General features: G+C 34.2%; 1 protein-coding gene and 1 long non-coding RNA gene across 4 annotated transcripts; both read left to right on the forward strand.

The window, feature by feature from the left end:
• The first annotated feature begins 324 nt into the window (after positions 1–324).
• Positions 325–6,456, forward strand: LOC110790433 (jasmonoyl--L-amino acid synthetase JAR6). Of its 2 annotated transcripts, none has more exons than XM_021995216.2 (5): positions 325–577; positions 1,152–1,450; positions 1,562–1,663; positions 2,555–3,348; positions 5,835–6,456. In XM_021995216.2, the coding sequence occupies exons 2-5, from the start codon at positions 1,167–1,169 to the stop codon at positions 6,371–6,373; spliced, it is 1,719 nt and encodes a 572-aa protein (XP_021850908.1). In that variant the 5' UTR covers positions 325–577; positions 1,152–1,166; the 3' UTR covers positions 6,374–6,456. The 2 variants fall into 2 exon arrangements, with proteins under 2 accessions (XP_021850908.1, XP_056693606.1); XM_056837628.1 differs by having other exon boundaries at positions 1,157–1,450.
• Positions 6,457–8,413: 1,957 nt separating this feature from the next.
• LOC110790441 (uncharacterized) lies at positions 8,414–13,727 on the forward strand. Of its 2 annotated transcripts, XR_008928429.1 has the most exons (5): positions 8,414–8,837; positions 9,144–9,181; positions 9,863–9,940; positions 10,325–10,458; positions 10,950–13,727. It is a non-coding gene; the product is annotated as an uncharacterized lncRNA (long non-coding RNA). The 2 variants fall into 2 exon arrangements; XR_002533794.2 differs by having other exon boundaries at positions 8,416–8,837; positions 10,325–13,727.
• The last annotated feature ends 7,929 nt before the right edge of the window (positions 13,728–21,656 follow it).

The following is a 21,656-nucleotide window of genomic DNA, read 5'->3' on the forward strand; positions in this document are numbered from 1 at the left end:
CCTAATTTTTTTTTTTTTTTTGATAATTTACATTTCCTTATCCGCCACATTATTTTACTTACGTGTCATGAGTATTTGATGACTAATTATCCTATCATACCCTATCCTATCTTATTTGAATTTTTTTTTATAACGGTAAGTTTTTTTTTTTTTTCTAATACTCCGTAATATATATGGAGTAATCCGTATGTACTATGTACACGTATAAACATACTCCGTATTTAGTTACGGAGAGGTGGACGGTGGTGAATGGCTAAAAAAATAGGATGTCATAAAAAAAATCTCCGCATTATAAATTCACAACTTCTCAATCACCAGTTTTCGATCACTCTTCATCCTCTTCTGTCTCTCTCTCTCTCCAACCTTTACATTCAACTATTCAATAGAGATAGAGATATTGAAACAGACACTGGCTTTTTAATTATCATTACCTTTAGAAAACACCCCCAAAATTTATTAATAATTTTCTCCAACTGGGTTTTCTTGTCTCTTTGTGCTCTCAAATACTCACTACTTATCCCCTCATTTCTCGCTCTCCTTCTTCTTCCCCTGTTTATCCCTTCATTTTCCAGCTCAGGTAATTCTTTTTCTTTTTCTGTATCATTACTTATCCACAGTACTTAATTACTACTAATTACAACTTCAGTTGACTAATTAAATTTTTTAGATTCATTTATTTTAATTATATTTTTTGTATGATTTGTATTGTTTCTGGTATTTGCCTTACTCAACAGGAGTACATGATGTCGTATGTCCAAACTCTGAGGAAGATTCTGATTCTGATTATTCATTTTTTTTACTTTCCTTATTTTCTCAAAAATAAATTCTCCTGAGAATATACTATTTGTGAGGGGATTTATTTTTCACTTTTTCTGGATTTGATCTTTTTCCGGCTTTTGTTTTAGGCGATATCCATTTGGATCTTTTGGGTACTGTAATTAATACCCAAAAGTTAATTCCTTGAATTTCACCAACTTTTGTCTAGAACAGGTGACTTGTTGAATGTTGACGGAAGTGTGATTAGAAAAGACTTTTTGAATTGAGATTTGTAGCTAATTAATTGCCTTTTGAATGTAGTACGTATTATTAATTAATATTGCTAACTCTTAATTAGTAGTGGTATTATTATTATTATTATTATTGTGTTGCAGGAAAGGTGAGAGAAAATGTTGGAAACATTTGACTTTGAGAAAGTGATCAAAGAGTTTGAAGAAATAACAAAGAATGTAGGGAAAGTACAAGAAGAAACATTAAGGAAGATACTAGAAGAAAACGCGGTGGCTGAATATCTACAAGATGTAGGACTAAATGGAAGGACAGATTCAGAGAGTTATAAGCAATGTGTTCCTCTTGCAACTCACAAGGATTTAGAACCTTATATTCAAAGGATCATGGATGGAGATACTTCTCCTATTCTTACTGCCCAACCTATCCCCACTATGTCTTTGAGGTATAATAATAATAATAATAATAATTAACCCACCATTTTAACCTATATACGAGTACTGTCTTTTTTTACTCATTTTTAGTGGATTGTTTGGTTGATTTATTGAATTTACAGTTCTGGAACAACTCAAGGGAAGCGCAAGTTTGTACCTTTCAACGATCAACTGTTTGATAATACTATGCAAATCTACCTTACTTCCTTTGCATATCGGAACAGGTACTTATTTGTTCTCTTTTTAATTAATCTATAGAGTCATTAAATTAACTCGGTATTACTGTATTAGAAGTAGTAATATTAATGCTTGATTTTATCAAGTACGGCGTATGTATAGACATTTTTAACTACAAAGAGAGATGAATATGATCGATGTTGTAGGAGTTGTTTTTTTTTTTAGTATAGAGGTGACGTTAAGAGTACATTTACCAAAAATAGATCTTACTTACCAACTAGGATATCTAAGTGATAGAGTTTTCTGTGGGATTTGCAATGTTCTCAAAACGTGAAAAGATGGAGTTTTTCCATTTAAGTACCATACATGATACATACATGAGTAAGTATATTCCCATGTCACATAAAAACATATATCAGCCAACAAACGATAAAATAGGCTAAAGACAAACACTAAATAATAAAATCAATTTTTTTGAAAAATGACACCTGTTTTTGAAAAATGCCATCTGTTTTTGAAAAGTGACATATGTTTTAATGCTTGTCTTATCCCTATTTCTTCGTTTTGTGAGGTGAGATGTATTTACTAAATACATCTGTGAGATGGGCCTCTCCGCCCTCATACATACATGGAGTTTGGTTAAAGAATTTGCACAATTTTCTTGACAAGACAAACTTGTCACAATCCAAACATTATCGGCTTACATACGCCCATGAGAATTTTCAAACAAAACATCATTTGTTTACCTTTCCGTAGGAATCTTCTTTATCACGCATTTTAAAAGTTTTACGATATGATTTTGGCCCAAAATGAAGTGTCAGTTGTCCATACCCACAACGAAGCATCCACAAAGATTTTGATTATTAAAAAATTAGTGTATTTTAGGTATGTGTGTATGTAGTGACTCAAATATTGTACACTTGTGTGTGTCTTTGCAGAGAATTTCCTATCCAAAATGGGAAAGCATTGGTTTTCCTTTACAGTAGCAGACAGTTCATAACCAAAGGGGGTTTACCAGCAGGAACAGCAACTACAAATGTAATCCGCTACCCAAAGTTTAGACAATTAATGAAAGGAATACAATCCCAAAGTTGCAGCCCTGATGAAGTAATTTTCGGGCCTGATTTTCATGAATCCTTATACTGTCATCTTCTCTGTGGTTTACTACACTACGAGGAGATCCAAATCATTTCCTCCACATTTGCTCATAGCTTAGTACAAGCATTCCAAACTTTTGAACGAATTTGGGAAGATCTTTGCTCAGATATCCGTGATGGAATCTTGAATGAGAGAGTTACTGATCCATCTATTCGTGCTGCTATGTCCAAACTGCTTAAGCCTAACCCTGAATTAGCTGACATGATTTACGAAAAATGCTCGGGTTTAAGCAAATGGTATGGCTTAATACCTGAACTTTTCCCAAATGCTAAGTATGTTTATGGGATAATGACGGGTTCTATGGAGCCATATGTGAAACAATTAAGGCGGTATGCTGGGTGGTTGCCTTTGGTGTGTGCTGATTACGGGGCTTCGGAAGGGTGGGTTGCTGCAAATGTTAATCCAAGATCATCCCCTGAAGATGCCACCTTTGCTGTTCTTCCTAATATAGGGTACTTTGAGTTCATTCCTTTGAAGGACACTAGAAAAAATGGGGGTACTGAACCAAAACCTGTGGGACTAGCTGAAGTTAAAGTTGGAGAAGAATATGAAATCATACTCACCAACTTTGGAGGTATATTCTATATTCTATATACTGCTTATCATTAATTAGTCTTTGTACTGTAGTGTTTCTGTTTGGAATTTTAGAAGCAAATGTTTGAGTTACATGTTTAATACTCCCTCTGTCCCAGATTAGTTGTTACACTTGCATTTGCACAAAGTTTTAGGTGATAAGTGGTTGTTTGGTTATCAATTGTTATTTTATTGAAACAGTAGATGAGATAGGAGTTAGTGGGTATTTTTTAATTGAATGAGAGAGGATGTGAAGACAAAAAATATTTAGTGGGAAGAGAGAAACAATATAATAATTGTGGGGTCATTCCTTATTTAGAAGTGTAACAACTAATCTGGAACAGGCGAAAAAGGAAAGTGTAACAACTGATCTGGGACGGAGGGAGTATTAATTAGTAGAATGCTGACATGACATATAAGAAAAGTCTTAAGATAAGAACCACTTGATGTTGCTCTGAAGACATATTAGTTGCGAAACTAGTCACACAAATAGACATTCCGGGTTATTAAGATTACTCTAATTATATTTCCTCGATTTATTTTTTTTTGTTCCTTTGGGGGATAGAAAGAGTATATGCTCATTAGTCATTAGTCATACTCTATTTTGAAGATGGGTTTTCGTATAAAATATCCAAACACACTACATAACTACATACCGTTGGACGCTAACGTTTGGTTGTGGAATTTTATATGATTAGTCATTCAAAAACTTCCTGGAAAGCTAATAGCCATATGTTATGCATTTAGATCTAGTTGATATACAGGGTATATTTGTCAAGTTTAATAATCTTTAAGTGGCAATAACTTAGTCTGACGTCTTTGTCCAATACCATTTTGTTGCATACTGGTGGAATCACAGTCTACAATCACATTACCAAACTGTTCCAAGTAGTTATGATTATCCTCCTATCATCATCTAGCAGTGGATCCCCTGCTTCTTTATGCTCTGTATGGATGTATGCAGTCAAGGGAAGATGGGTCCACAATAGTAGGCCACTAGGGGTTTTTTTTTTTTTTCTAGTCTCATCTGGTCTGATTTTTCCTGATTTAAAGACTAGTATAGTAGTATGATTTTTATGTGGGTGCTTTTGGTCTGAAAATTTCTTATCTGGTTTGATTTTACCAAAAATATGAAATAAGTACTAAGTATGCAATAAAAATAAGGAGAAGACAACAATCCATCCCTCCCCTTATTGTTTCAAAACGAAATCTTTTATCCCTCTTTTTGTATCTGAGTACTCCTCCGTCCCTTAATACTCGCACTGTTTTAACTGGACACGCTTGCCAATGCAGAACGTTGACCATCAATATCTTTAACTACATAGTATAAAAATTTATAAAAATATTAATATTTTGAAAATATATATTAATATGAAACCAACAATATATTATATACTAACATTTATTTTCATATACTAGGAATAAAATAGGGTCAAAGTGAATTGTGTAAATAGTACAAAAAGTCAAAACAGTGCGAGTATTAAGGGACAAAGAAAGTATATCATATGTATGTCAATTATTTTTATTAGTCGATTTTAACGGAAGTATATGAGAACTTTGTGTAGAAAAGTTGTAGGACTAATATCGTCTAGTAAAATTGAATTGTACACTAAAAGTGGGGTCGAAGATTTGTTCGTGCATAGCACGTAACACACTAACACAGTAGAGGATGGTAAAGGTGGGCTCGGAGATTTTTGTTCTCTTCACCTGGTTTTCTTTTCTTATATATATATATATAAAAAAAAAAAAAAAATAGAGGATGCAAGATGTTAAATTGTGAACAGTTAAAACATCCTTAGAGCAACAATAAGGGAAGACTCTTATTTAGGTGGCTCTTACTCTCTTTCTTATGCCACCTAAGCATCAACTCCAAATAAAAGTCCCCTCCTAAAAATTGTAGAAATTGGCTAACTCTTAACACTACCTCTTGTTCTCTCTTACCCTATTATTTTATTTTATTTTCATGCAAAAATGTTGACATGGCACTAGCTCTTATTTATTAGAGCTAACTCTTATTTCAGAATTTTTACTTACAAACTCTAATTAAGAGTCTCCCATTTCTCACCTAAGAGCTAGCTCTTAATTTTTCTCTCTCCTTATTCATGCTCTTAGCCCCACAAGCTCTACAAGTTGATTAATTTAGTAAAAGGTTCTTGAAAAGATGCTTAGAAATTTGAAGGGAGTAAAATATTCCTTAAACCTTGTAAAAGGTATACTTATCCAGCTGTGATTTCTGACTTTTTTGGTTATGCTTTTTCTTTCAAGATGATCTTAATCTAATCAGCTTATGTTTTGTTTAATGGACGATGAATAATAATTTATCATCTAGCTAGCTTGTTAACATCATATTCATGTACGGTAGACATCAGTTGACAGTATATATACTCGAAATATATAAGCATGTCATGTCATCATTGTGACACGGATTGTTGCGACCTTTATCATTTTCGATATACTAAAATGTCGGTATTATATATATACCTGCAGGCTTATATCGTTACAGGCTAGGAGATGCAGTGAAGGTAATGGGGTTCCACAACTCAACTCCAGAGCTGAAATTTGTATGCCGTCAGAACCTTATGCTTAGCATCAACATCGATAAGAACACCGAGAAAGATCTACAAATCGCGGTAGAAGAAGCAAGCAAGCTATTGGTAGCAGAGAAGGTAGAACTGCTAGATTTCAGCAGCCATGTGGATTTATCGAAAGAAGTAGGTAACTATGTTATATTCTGGGAGCTAAGTGGTGAAGCTGATGAAAATGTTTTGAAAGAGTGTTGTAATTGCTTGGATCGATCTTTTGCTGATGCTGGGTATGTTAGTTCGCGCAAGGTGGGTGGTATTGGACCTCTCGAGCTTCGGATTGTGAGGAAGGGAACGTTCTATAAGATAATGTTGCATAGCTTGAGCATGGGAAATACTCTTAACCAGTTTAAGACACCAAGATGTGTTGGGTCTAGTAATAAGCCAATCTTGCAAATTGTGTGTAATAATGTTGTTAAGAGTTATCTTAGCACTGCATATTAGTAAGTTCCTTAGTGTATTGTCCGTAAATGTAAAATGTTGCTTTCATTTATGCTTTTCTCAATGCTAAAAGCGAGTTTTAATTATTCCTGGTATTCAATGTTTTCAATGTTCCCGTCTTTGCTCTTTATCATCCAATTTATCGGTCTACCGCAGAGTTGTTTTTTTTTTTTTGTTTTGTTGTTGTTGTTGTTGTTGTTGGCGTCCGGTTCATCTTTAGGGCTAATCCGAATTCGAATGTGAGTTTTGGATGGATAGGTTCCATTACCCTCTAATTGTTGTTGCGGGGGATCGAACACGAGTCCTCCGCAAGTTCAACCCCAATCACCACTGAACCAAGTCACCAACATGTAATTGGTATAGGCGGTAGAGTTTGATGTAGGGGTACCGTTTTGATCTAGTCAAGATGCTATTTGAAAAATATGTAAGTGTTGTAGCGGTTAGCGGTAGAGATAGCGATCGGTAGACTTTTGTCAAACGTTAAAATTAGTAGCGCTTGAGGTAGCGGGTAGCGTTTGATAAATTTTATAGTAAAGTTTTAAATAATACGATATATCTTTTATTGTTTTACAATATCAGTCGCTATTTTTACCCAAACTCATACTAGTTATTTGGTACTTTGACAGCTAACCGTTACCTGCTATTATTAACCATTATGGGCATTATCCGCTACTCTAACAGCAAACGCTAAACAACTGCTAACCGCTACCCACTATTTCTAAAGATGGTCGTGGGTCGGGCCAGGTCGAGCCCACGGGTTGTGGGCCTAATCGGGCCGGGGCGAAAAGTTTAAAAAAGGGCCCAAGCCCACGATCTTTCGTGCCGGGCCAGGCCATCATACCTAAGGCTAATTTTACTAAATTTAGCGTGCTTTGTCGTGTCGTGTCGTGTCGGGTCGAGTCGTGCAGTGCCTTGTCGTGCTTTTTATAAAAAATTAAGGCCCAGGTCCGACCCACGGCCCACAACTTCGTGCCCGTGCCGTGTCGTACTTTTTTCGTGCTCGTGCCGTGCCGGGCGTTTTTCTTGCCGGGTCGGATCGGAATTCGGGCCGGCCTGGCCACACCGCTACTTTTGCCGAACAAAGCACATGTAACGTCTAAATCAAAGTATCCAACTTTATGATGTAGTTACTATGCCCGCGGCATGGCTCGATGGTACAATTTCATGGCGGCTGTATTGGATAAAACAAAATCCTGGCCCATGGAAGCACATGGGCTGTTTAGTGTTCATGGCATATTGGACAATGCCTGCCAATGGGCTAAGGTGAAACAATCTTATACAATACCCACTCGTATTTAATTACGCTTTTTAAAAATGACCGTATTTAATTACTCCGTATGAATTGTACTTTCTACATTTGTTATGTTATGGTTTTCGCTCTTAATTATATTAATCTTTCTTTTTCTGCTATGCAAAAGTTTAGCTCTTAGGTACCTGGTATTTAATGCTCCGTACTTCTTTTTTACTAGGTAAGAAAAAGGAACCCCACTGAATCAGCACCTAACACAGGTTAACCGGCTTAGCTACGCAAGTCTTCACTTTAGCCACTCCCAAGCATTTTGCAATTGATGGAGCTCGACCCTATAACCTCCAACTTACAAGTGAGTTCTCCACCAACTCCACCAACTTGTGTTGATTTAATGATTCGTACTTAACCAAGTTGATACACTAGTAACCCGTACTAGACTACTAGCTATTCAATACACTAGTAGTAATCCGTACTAGACTGACTACTAGCGAGGCAATTTATATAGAGATAGGTTAAGAGCCCACATAACTACATAAGTGGAGCATTGGAGAAGTCATACAAAAATAATATGCCCAAAGTATATAGGGCCATCATATACCAATATTTATTACGGAGTACTAGTTGTAAACAAAAATTTTTGCAAAATAATAAACTCAAAATAATGTCAACAAAATTATTTTATGTATTTTTCTGTATTTTGTGTATAATTTTTAATGTTTGCTCCTCTTCACTACAAAAATAAAGAGCAACAAGGGCGAAAATATTAAAACAAGGAGGGCGACCTAATTTCGCCTTTAAATGTCTAATCAAATAGGGCGACATAAAATTGCCTTTTAATATCTAACCAAATAGGGCGACACTAAAACATTCGCCCTCCTTGATTAATTTAGAAGACACCTACTGAAGTTTCGCCCTCCTTGCCATAAAAATAAGCAGAATGCTGGCGAAATCCCCCCTACTCAATTTTGCCCACAACTAGCAATCCTTCACCCAAAATTTTCATTCGTTTTCCCCCAAAATCTTTCGCAGAGCTCAAACTATTGGATTCATAGCTCTGCTCAAATTTCTCTGTCGCGCTCTCCCCTAAATCTCCAACCAAAACCTTCACAAATTATCCAGAAAACCCTAATTCAATCGAAAATTGGTCGAATTACTCAACTCTTTCGCTGCTCAGTTTGTAAGCTTAAAGATTTGTTCGAAAATTGCTCGATAAATTAGGTCAAATTCCGACTTATAGCTATATTCTATTTTGTTTGATTACTGTTTTCATTAATTTTGTGTTTTTTGCTGGCAGAATTTCGATTTTGTTGGCAGGCATCTTATACATCTTATTTCTCTTAGATCTCAATGTCTTTCTATAATTGAAACTTCTATGGAAGGTTTTGTTGAATATTATGTGTTTTTAATGGTTTATTTCAACAAATTGTGGTTTATGCTGCTTGTTTTCTTCTTCTGATTGTTGTCTTCGCAATTTGCAATTGGCGATAGATTATTGAACTTGATTTTATGGTTTTGTGTTTGTAGGTGATTCCGGGTTGGATAATTCATAATTGCAACTCTAAGTAATACTTTCTCTCTTCTTTTTCTAAAGTTTTATTAATCAGATTTTTTTGTGAATTTCTAAAGCTTTTAATTGTGCCTTATTGTCTGAATACAAGAGCATATAGATTGTGTTTATATGAATTTTGAATTTTTAAAGTTTTTTTTGGTGTATTTCCATATGATTTTGATGTTACATTGCGTTCATGTGTGACTAATCCGAAGCATATAGCTTGTATTCTATCAATACTAAGGATAGTTAGGAACTCTTTGGCTATCAATTCACTTATTAACTCTTAATTTTGGGTCCAGTGGGGGGAATGTTTGACAATTAACTTGGAATTTAAATTCAATTTTTGGTGGTTATGTATGTTTTCTGATTCTTAATTTCATACATGTTTTCTCAATTGCTTAGAATCTGAACAATTAGAATAGACATTTCTATAATGAAATCTGAATTAGGGAAGGATGATAAAAGTAACATTAAGCTTTATCCCTATTCTTTTGTCATCCTCATTGTTCTTGTAGAATATGATCCCCGCAGAACTCTATTTTTATTTAGATTTCTTTTTATGACGCGGTTGCATTACTGACTTCCTGTTCTCTGTCTCCTATGGAAATCTGGTCCAGATTTTTCAGTTTGGTACATCGTCTTTCGTTAGTTGATTTTTTCTCATGATGGAAGGTTTATTGTTGGTTCACAGGGGCCACTTGGAGGAGCACATTCTGATCCTATTTGGACATCTCAGCAGATTAAGACCGCCATTTTACAAGCTATGGAGGTTAGCATCTTCCAATAGTCGTGTCTTTTATGTATCTATTGTCCCATATTAAACACTTGTAGCTCAGTACCAAGTGCATGATCAATAAAAAATTCTTAGAAGTACAATGGTTCAATGCTTATATTATTTGATGACAAATAAATGAGGAATATAAGTTCCAAATATGAGAAGGTATTTTTATCATGATATTTTTCCTGATGTAGATGTTATTGAATTTGTTACAACCATTTGTCCATTGCTGTTGAGTTGAGTCAGTTGACAATGATGGTAAAAACATTTGATTGCATTAAAATGCATATTTTACACATGTTTAGCTTATCAGCTTCATTGCATCCTGTCTATGCTCCATTAGTTTAATGACTTATTAAAACACTTGAATTTCAGGCTACAATTTACCAGCAAAAACCTTTGGACATCAATGAGAGGGAATTGGGACTCGATCACCCTGACACAATGGAAAGTTATGGAGATTTAGCGGTTTTCTATTACCGCCTTCAGCACACAGAGCTGGCTCTTAAGTATGTTTTTCTTATAATGTATAGTTTTCTTTCGTTAAACTTTATAGTAATACTCTTTCTGTTCAGAGTCTGTGAGAAGACTTGCATTTTGTCATCGGAAATCATCATCATCTGCTCAATAATGGACACGCTAAAAGATTGTCTTTGTGATTTGGTGAACTATTAATTTTAACAGTAAAACCAACAATTATGTTTTTGCATTAGTTTGATTTTCTGTGACCAGAAAGACCTTATGAAAAGGTAATTCTTGTTTTGATACACAATGACTTAGTCATGCTATTCATTTCTTTGGTCTGGTTTCCATACTAAGTTTTAACAGTAAAACCAACAGTTATGTTTTTGCCTAAGTGGACGACATGAGAGCTTGAGATATCCGTTACTGTCAAGAGGCACATTATAAAATATTGTTTATTAGCAGCTAGCTGTATAACTTCTTTGGCAAACCTGAATAAAGGTTATCATTTTCATACTTGATTAACATGTAAATGAAGAGACCATATGCATCTCCTTTGGACCGCTGTGTCTCCAGTTCTTGTTTAGTTGTTTCATCCAGATTATGCAAGATGCTATCTCCACAACGCTCTGAAGTATAACCAAAGGTTACTTGGACCAGATCACATTCAGGTTCTTTTCTTGTTCATGTTCCCTATTTCTATCTTTTTATTCCCTAGTAAAATTAATGTGGTGTATTCGGTGTATTCTGACTTCATATTTGTATGTCTTGTACTCCTTTGATATGTTTGTCTTATAGCTTATGCACCACTACAACAATATCTGTACCACTAAGTTTTTCTCAAAGTAGCACTAACCTATTAGCTTAAATGGGAGAGCATTGTGCAAATGCACAAAGATGTGGGTTCGAATCCCACATGGGTAAATGATTTGATGTATTGGCTAACATTTAAAAAAAATAGAAATATAAAAAGCAAACAATCAAAGAGGGTGAAAGTATATGCATTTCACAATTTCAATCAAAGAGGGCGAAAAAAGCAGTTGTCTTTCATTTATTAATCAAAGAGGGCGAAAAATATTGCCCTCTTTGATGTCATTCTATAGGAGGGCGAAAGATATTGCCCTCTTTGATTTCATTCTAGGAGGGCGAAAAATATTGCCCTATTTGATTCCATTCAAAGAGGGCGAAAGTTTTTGTTTGCCCTGCAAAGCTAATAGGACGAGCCTAACAGGGCGACGGGAGGGCGATTTAAAAATCGCCCTGGTAGCCTAAAAGGGCGAGTTTTACATCAAAGAGGGCGATTTTTTTCGCCCTCTTTGATCTTATATGTTGTAGTGCTTATTCAATCTCCATTTTGAATTTGACTTGGTTCACGGACTTGTTTGACTTGGTTCACAGACTGATTTTATTTGTATGAATAAGGGCTCCAGACTTGATCTCGTTCAAGAATGTTGATGTAGATAGAACGACACGTCAGTTTTGTATGCTTGTTATTCTTCTTCCACCGGTAGTCCGGTATGATTTGATGTCGATTTGGTGTTGTTGACGAACAAATTCGATCTTCTTGAATAAGGACCTATGGGCTTGATATTCTTCTTCTAGGGAGAGAATGTGATGTGACTTGACAGACAGAGTATTTGAGAGTTTAGGTTTCGCCGTCATTTTCTCCCCCGACGAATGAATTAGAGCACTTTATTTATAGAGTTAGGGGACCTCTAGGGTTTTAAATGTGTTTTGGGCCTTTTAAGTTGGATTTAACAATCACTACACCCTTTTTGTTGGGTTTTAACTTTTAACCATTAAAATAAATGAGTTCAACTTAAATAACTAAAATGGGCCAAATTTGGGAACCCAAATCAATTAATTCACCGTCTAATAATTACCGAGTCAATACTTTGACTTTTTGACCCAATTAAAATACTCGATTGGCTTCCCGATACACGTGACGAGAAGTACATAACTTTATCAAACTAAGTCAACAACTGCTAGACATCATCTATTAGCAAATAACAAATATTCCAGGTATAATTTGATTTATCCTGCAAAAAAGTAATACTCCCCCCTGTCCCACGTTACTCGTTACTTTAACTTTGTACACAAATTTAGGTGATGAGTGGTTGTTTGGTTATCAATTGTTATTTTATTAAAAAAGTAGTTGAGATAAGAGTTAGTGGGGTATTTTTTTAAATTGAATGAGAGAGAGTGGAGACCAAATATTTTTTAGTGGGAAGAGAGACAATATAATAATTGTGGAGTTATTCCTAATTTAGGAGTGTAACAATTAATTTAGGAGTGTAACAAAACTCCTAAGTAATCTGGGACGAAAGAAAAAAGAAAGTGTAACAAGTAATGTAATGCGGGATGGAGGGAGTAATTAATAAATTATCAACCTCAATGAATATATTACAAATATTATTTTCAATAGCTAACAAAAGGTTGTTGCGGAGAGAAATTGCTTATGCAATACCAAATTAACATGGCCTGAGAGTGAATCATAGAATATATTTTTTTTGCCTCACAAGAAATTATTATAAACCGGATCATCTAGCTACGTACTCCATAAGACTTTCTATCTTCCTATTAAATTTACATTGATCGTGATTTGAAGCAAAGAAGAATTTACATGGTTGACTCTCATAGAAAGTCATTAATAATAATTATCCAACCCTTAAAATAAAATTCAAAAATAAAAGTAGAGCTCCTAAACGTTATTTCTAGATCATTTCCACATTAGCCAGATGTGGATCGGATGCGTTTACTTTCATGCATTACATTAATGACAAATAACATTGGTACGTACGTAAGTGTGTAATACTTATGTTATATAAAGGGAAGTAGGAAAGAGCATATATTACTAATTGATACGGCAAAAATGAGTAGTACAAAGAAATTTGTGGAGGTTATGTTGCTAATTACAATTGCAATGATTGTGATGATGGCCGGTGGTGCAGCGGCGCAAGATGGTTGCAAAGGAATAGGAGAGGAATGCTCGTTTAATCCAGAGTGTTGTTCAGGGACAGCTTGCAGTATAACCAGCTCGCTCAGGGGGTTTTGCCGATGGTGCCCTTCAGCTGGGGATTCTTGTGGTTTCTTTGATCAGTGTTGCCCTGGCTACTCTTGTAACGGCATCTTTAATGGTGTATGTTCTGCATCTTAATTTCTTCATGTTTTATGAATTTACTACTTCTACTACGTTATAAAGTTGTACGACATCTTTATGGTGTTTTATTCACTATTACGTTAATAAATCATTGGTTACTCCTATCTTGTCATGTAGCTTAATTTGTTTATGAGTTAATGATATATATTTTTATTTGGTGTTAGCATTCGGTTCACTCTTATGGCTAATTCGGGTTCGGGACGAGTTATGGGTGGTTAGGTTTCAGTTCTCTCCCAATTATTTTTGCGGGGGATCGAACACGGGTTCTCTCTACCAATTTCAGTCTCAATCGCCACTGAAACAACAAGCAATTGGTAGTTAATCTTTTTTATAAAATATTTAACTGAAATATTTATCCCTTAAATCTATCGATTAATTAATGAATATCGAACGTACTCATTTTATCATGTTATTTTCTCCCTACTACATATTATATATTTTGTATGTTTAATATGATGATTTGACAGAAAAATATTGAGTAAGAATATTTTCTATTTTTGATGTGACGATTTAACTAAAATATTACCAAGTCATATTCCATAATCCTATTATATTTTACAAAAGGAGAGAAAAAAAAAGGTAGATATTTTTTTAGGAAAGGGTTTTAGGCAAGAAAATTTGGCACCAGGAAGTGACATATGTCATTCCTGGTGTCTGTTTTAGTATAATGTAATTAATGTTAAGATCGATCTAACCCATGAAACATCACTCGTGAGAGTTCCACATTGATAAAATAAGAGAAAGTTAATTACTTAATAAGGCCAAGAGACTACTCCCCTTATTATCATATAGTTTTAAGGTGAAACCTCCTTTGAATTTGTTAACTAGGCTATCTCTCTTGATGATGGGTGCGACCCGGACCCGTATTTAACATGGTATTATACCCCTGACCCCTCATTTCAAAGTGAACTTTAAACTTTGGTTGAGTTGGTCATTTGGCAGAGTATTACTCAAAATAAATAATTCTCCAAATCCTAGAATATTTACTTCTAAATAAAACTTGATTTGTCATTTTCTTCCTAACAAATAATTGAGACTTTCATTTAATAGCATCTTTGCACATTGAATAATGACATCCTCACATGATTTCCTAAAAGACAAGAAATGCCCTTATAAGGAAAATAAGGGAAAAACTTAAAAACAAAAAAAATGTAAGGATCTATTCACTATCAATTGGAAATGGTGAACTTAAAGTTATCCGTACTCCTAATAATCATGCTGATTTTGAAAATTAATAACTACTTTTGTGATTTTTCATATTTTATGTTTAGTTTTCAAAAAACTGAAAACTGGAAGAAAAAAACAATACCGAACGAGCCTAAAAACAAAAAAAAAACCTTGAAAATTAATGAACAATAATTACTCCGTACATGGGATGATAAGAATCTCTCTTACGTATGTACATACAGGACAAAAAATGTCTTGGTGTCCCTCAATCAGTAACTTGATCTCCTCTTCATCATCACAATTCATAAATTTATCATAACTTCCAAGAGAAATAGATCTTAGCTAGAAAAGTATAATCCCTAAAAAAAAGGGCAAGGAAAAAATGTCAAAAAACAAGGTACATTCATCACATGATAGTAATGAAATAGTAGAGAGTGACATGAAAATATGGGATTGTGGGAGTCCTTTGTACGACTCCTATGAACTAGCTTCTGTTAGCCAATTGATCGAACGACATCTAATGTTTCTGCCATCGTCCCTCGGTGGTGGATCGAAACAATACAAGTCATTATTGCATCATGGTATTGGTGGTCGTGCATCGAAGGCGGACGTCGTGGTTGTTGCGGCGGCGTCAATGGTATCATCATCGGAAGTTAAGGGTGACTATATGGTGTTTGGTAGGTTAAGTGGGTGCATAGGAAGTTATTCCTTGTGGAAGATTTTGAGAGGAGAAAGAATTATGAAGATCAAGTTCAACAAGTTTGGGCTTTTTGGAATCAAATGGTTTACTTAACGGCTTTTCTTTTTTGAGTAATGTTATTATTTGGATGTGTTTTTTTTTTATAACAACGAGATATTGTATGGTTCAAGAACAATATGCTCCGGCATATTTTTAATTTTATTGCAAATAAGCCACAATTACAAGGGCTGCAAATTATAAATAGGGCAGGAGAAATTCGAACATGAAACTTATCCTATATATACAGTCCTCAATCATAACTAATATGTTCCGGTTCTTTTTTTTTGTTGTGAAAATGAGCCTCAAAGGCTACAAAATCACAAATAGGGCAGGAGAGATTCGAATATGAAACCTATCGTATACAAGTTTTCGGTCTTAACTAATACGTACTTCAACAAATATTCATGTAAGATCTTATTTTGTTCGTCTTAATTTGTAGTATAACAATATCAAAATTTTATATTTTTTTGGCATACGTATTTGGAGATATTTGTGTTTAAATATTAAGTTAAAACGAGTTAAAAAGTCAAAACATGACTAATATTTAAGAATGGAGGGAGTACTACAATTTATCTCATTTTTGTTGACACATACTAGTACACAGAGTACTCCTTATAACATATAAGTACTCTTATAAAAAGGAACTGGTTGGCTGCTATTATACACATCAAACGCACAGCAAATGTGGTGGCTCGTGGTCTTGACGATATTGATAGAAGCATGAATGTAGTATCACTTTCAAGTTTCAAAGTTTTCAACCACCTAAAGGTGTTGCGGCTTGTTATCAGAAAGAGATTGCTTAACTTCATGATGTTTAATGTTTGTATTTGCTTAATGATACATTAAGGCTCCGTTTGGTAGGGCGTAAAACAGTTTTCTTCAATTTTCAATTTTATATTGTTTGGTTTGCAAATGAGTGTAAAACCATTTTTCCTAGGAGTAAAATTGTTCTTCCTGTGATAGAAAACCATTTCCCCTTCAAATGGAAGGGAAAACTGTTTTCCTTCATTTTTCCTTATTTCTTGTACACTCCTCTCACTATCTGCTTACTTTACCTTTCATTTCATCATTTTTCTTATATGGAACTAAACAACGGAAAATTAATTTTGAAATTATATTTTTTTCTGTAAATTATTTTTCATGAAAATTACTTTACACTGAAAATGTTTCATACCCGATGAATTAAAGCCTAAATATCAAAATAATATTAACAAATGTAAAAGTAAAAATGTTACGATAAAAAGAGAACGGCAAAAAAAAGCAAGTCACAGGAGGCCCAAGAGAGTGACTAAGCAAGGCCCAATCTGTACCCTGAAAGAAGGGAGAAAAACAGATAGTACAGGGCTACAGATTCAAATAAGAGTGTAGGCCTGGATCCATGTATCACCATTCATTTAAAGTTTTGGACGTGCTAAATGATGAACAAGTTGACTCTCGTTCCACTTCCAAGTTCCAACCAAACCCCAGTATCATTATTGATTTATTTCATATCATCATTTGGTGCAAGTGGAGTAAAGTATACATTTAGAGGTTTAACTTTTTACATTTTCAAATTGCATAATATTTTAATACGACAATATGCAGAGCGTTTAGAGCATCAATAAGGGAAGAATATTTTGATGACTCTTAGTCTCTCTCCTATGTCCACGTAAACTTTAACTCCAAATAAGAGTCCCTCCCAAAAGTTGTTGAACTGCAGTAACTCTTACCACTAACTCTTATTCTCTCTTACCCTCTTATTTTATTTTATTTAAAAGCATAAAATGTTGACATGACACTAGCTCTTATTTATTGGAGCTAGCTCTTATTTCAGAAATTTCTTTTACAATCTCCAAATAAGAGACTTCCATTACACACTTAAGAGCTACTCCCTCCGGTCTCTTTTTGTTCTTTACGTTTTCCTTTTTGGGTATTTCAAAATGTTCTTTACATTTCCTTTTATATTATCACATAAATGACTTAGTATTCTATCAAAATTTGTGTCCAATTATTATTTTAACTAATTAAATTTATTGGGTCATTTAATCTCTCACATTTTTTCATTGAGACATTAAATTTTTCTCATTTCCCAATACCAGAATTTTGATAAAAGTGAAAACATTATAAATAAACGTGATTTATCTTGTTTAAATAAAAAAATTGAGAAATCTCGATGCAAATTAATTAATCGTTAAAACGCGTGAAATATACTAAACGTAAAGAACAAAAAGAGACAGAGGGAGTAGCTCTTATTTTTTCTCTCTCTTTAAGAGTCACCTAAGAGCTCCCCTTATTGTTGCTCTTAGTATTGTTTGTTTCAAACACTTACTACTAAGACAGCTAGAGACCGTCTCTAGAAATGGATCGATACAACACACTTCCCTTCTTTCATATCACTTCAAAATCATGGATTCATATCAAGATAAAGGTGGTTGTAACTTGTAAGACGAGGTTGTGTTCAATTCAGTTTGAGGTAAAGTGTTAAACGAGCTAAATCATCCACCAAGACGTACTTCATAACTCTAGCAACATTATTCGAAAACCAAACAAGAGCTAAAGTTTAAACGTGCCTGCTTCAGCATAAGAAAAATGCCGCAGTGAAAATTCTTCATAAGTCATACCACACCATTCCAATCACACTCTCCAATCCATTATCTAAGGCTAGTAACTACAAAATGAAGAAATTATGTCCTAAATATTTCCGGCAATTACTAAATTTAATTAGTAAATATTATGGAGATAAACATTATGTTAAATTAGTCATTCATATAACCATAATTATAATTGTTAGAGAATAAATATGATAGTAAGTACGTAGATTATAATTAGATTGAGCCTACAACTAATTTAACTTACTTTCTATGAGCTAACACGAATAAGCATTAATAGAAACAATTAAATTGAGCCCAAAAGGCCCTATAGAAGGCAACCTACCAAGAGACAAAGGGTTGTGTTTGTTTTCTTGTTAACCTAAAACTCTCGTATTATAAGTAGTGATAATGTCAAGGATTTATAATCAACTTTTAATAATAAGTGTATGACACAAAAAGGAAAAACACAAACCCTAACCTAAAACTCAAAACCACCGTCCCTCCCAAAGAAAGTAGGACATTGTTGGTGATCATTCTCTTACGTACTAGTATATGTGGGATCCAATTGGTGCTTGTGGACTGTATAAAGGAGTAACAAGTGGGGCTTTAGGATCTCAAAAGCTAAGAGGATCGAATTCACGCTATAAAGATTATTATTCCTAAACCATAAATATTATTATTATTATTATTATTATTATTATTATTATTATTATTATTATTTAATATTATCATATCAAATGCTAACAAAATCAATCAAAGTACAAAAAATTAGTGGTAAGCCGAGATACAATCTGGGCCCCCACTCCTCTAGCTATAGGAAAGCCTATCCCGATGAAGATATGAGCAGCAACACGAGCTCCAATGTTTTGAGTTGGAAGAAAACCATAACCAATTGTCCGACAACTTGCTTCGTACTTGACCCGCTTTCGATTAGTCGCATCAGTCACAACCCGTCCCGGTACAAAGCCAGACAACCCAAATTGTGTCAAAGGAGAAGGAGAAGATCCTGTAAAGTCAACACACACATCACGACCCTGATCCCAAGAGTAGAGTAACACGTCTGCATGTAGGAGAGCTCCGTCGTTCCCACCAGATAGACCAATATCAACCACTTTTCGTGCCAAAATTCTAGGCCGATAACAAACATCAACAAGGGTATCCCGAACAACATTATGCCAATGTTTAATACTCGCAATGTCAGCACAGGACACCGCATGATCACCGAAGATATCCCCGCAAAAACCCTGGAGCAAGAAGAATATGGTGTCGAAACAGAGAACAAAGGAACACTTAACCGGTAACACGACACACAACGCGCGATAAGCCTTATCATTCATTATCTGTCCCAAACTTGATATCAGGACCACCAAGCAGAGGTGTGATCTCCCTGCATTCTTGTTGTTGTTGTTGTTGTTGTTGTTGTTGTTGTTGTTTTGTCTCGATCTTATCAATTTCACACACCCAATTCTTAATAATAAAGAAATTTTAATACATGGGGCAAACAATAAGGAACGAATGGAGTATATTTATATAACGAGTAATTCATTCTCTATCAAATGTGATAGGTTTTCTTGAGATAAAAGAACTACTCTTCGAAGGTATGGGTTCAAAAGAGTGAGTTTTGAGTCCGATATAAATTCATCGTCTCTCATCTTCATGAAGCTTAGATTCACTTGATGGAGTATGATTCCATTTATGTTTTACCTATTAATTTTTTTACCTTTTGAGTTTCTTGGTCTCATATTGAAAGGAATCGACAATTGTGTAGCGCATGCCCGGCCCCTCACCTTGCTAATATGTATTTCGTGTTGAGCAAGTTGGGGAAAATCATAATTCTTGTAAGGTTTCTCCTTATGTGTTTCGTTGAAATCTTTTGTCCTTGAAGTTATATCCTTACTTTTATTAAAAAGCCGAAATACTACCATCTTCTTTGAGTAATTTTACCATTTCAAATTTACCCTTCTTTTCTTACTTAATACGGAGTACAATTTAATTTAATTTAATTTTTTATTACGAATTTCAGATTTTGTTGGCAAGACACTTGTTAACCGGTAAGGCACGTGGCTAGAGATTGCTTTATATTTTCAATATCAGACATGTCAATTAGATTGTTCATAACCTAATATCGTCTACATGATGTATGCAATAGGAAAGGAGGTTCACTTATAAAATTAAGAAACAAAAACGATAACGAATGAGGCCTTAATATTTCAAATTTTAATCACTTAACGGACACACGCATTGCGCGTGCCTATAACTAGTAGTACTTGGTAAAAAGCTTTAATCATTGCAGTGGAAAAAAGAAAAGAATTACTCCCTCCATTCCTTTTTTATGTTTCTATTTGGAGTTTGGGGTGGGAAATAAGAAAATAAAATCTTGTAATGATTGGGTGTAAGAGAAAGTAATAAAGAAATGAAGGGAAGTAATAATGAAATGTAGGAGATATAAGATATTTTGATCAAAGTGGTAAAAAATCATAAAAGTGGAGTTGGGTGGGTAAATGGGGAAATGTGAATGAATTAAATAAGAAATGGTAGAGAAATTTATGGTAAAAAATCATATCCAAAAATAAAAACAGGAAGATAAAATAAGAACGCTATTTATAAAACAAGAATATCAAAAGGGAACGGGGGAGTACTTCTCATAGGAGATTGTTATTACTCAATATCGAAACTTATCGTTATATTTCTATTAATCATTTACTATGTACGGAGTGCTACATAGTACGAGTATAATTATTGATCCTTAAAGAAAGTTAAGAAAAGATTTACCCAAATATACAACCACCCTAGGACGTTACATTACTTACATATCAAACCAACACGAAAACACCGTGGTATAATTGCTGCGGCTACCAAACTTGTAATGATTGACATGCAAATAAAGAATATGTTTATGATTGCATCATCATACATACATATATAAACTCATACTCTATCTAATTACGCATGAATTATGATAATCACAATTTTATAATCTCTGTCATTATTAGCCAAAGAGCAAGCGACAAAACAATAATTCCGGTGAAGAAACAATCTAATATTTCAATCACAAAAACTGCCAAAAAGCTTACAATTTTGTATGCTTGTTTGACAGCACATGAAAACGAATTACTAACACAAAATCATTAATATATAAATAATTAATTCAAGAAATTAAAATTAGAATTTAAGCCTAATACAAGTTACATACTTTATACCAGAAAAAAACAATAGAGACAGTCAGACAGATAAAGTAATTCATTGATTATTTTATTAATTATTTTATTACACACAAGATTATTGCATTTTGATTAATAGTATTGCATAATGAGAAGTCAAAAGGAGGGAAGAAGGTAATAGTTAGAAAATGAAATGTGGGGTTAGTGCTGGTATAATGGTGGGGTCTGCACCACCCAATCACACCCACTGCAATGCAGTCTTACACTAAACTACTTATAGACTATGAAGACTATATGAGTATATTATATGCCCTATCATTTTTGTTTGCTGACCAAAATGGAAATTAGTGTGTAAAAGAGAGATTAACCCAAATGACCACCTTTTCTTTTTTATTTGGGGATAGGGAAGAACAAACACAAAATGTCATTTTACATTTCAAACAACACT

This window comes from Spinacia oleracea, chromosome 2 (genome assembly GCF_020520425.1).
Source record: "Spinacia oleracea cultivar Varoflay chromosome 2, BTI_SOV_V1, whole genome shotgun sequence".
In the NCBI taxonomy this organism is placed as follows: Eukaryota; Viridiplantae; Streptophyta; class Magnoliopsida; order Caryophyllales; family Amaranthaceae; genus Spinacia; species Spinacia oleracea.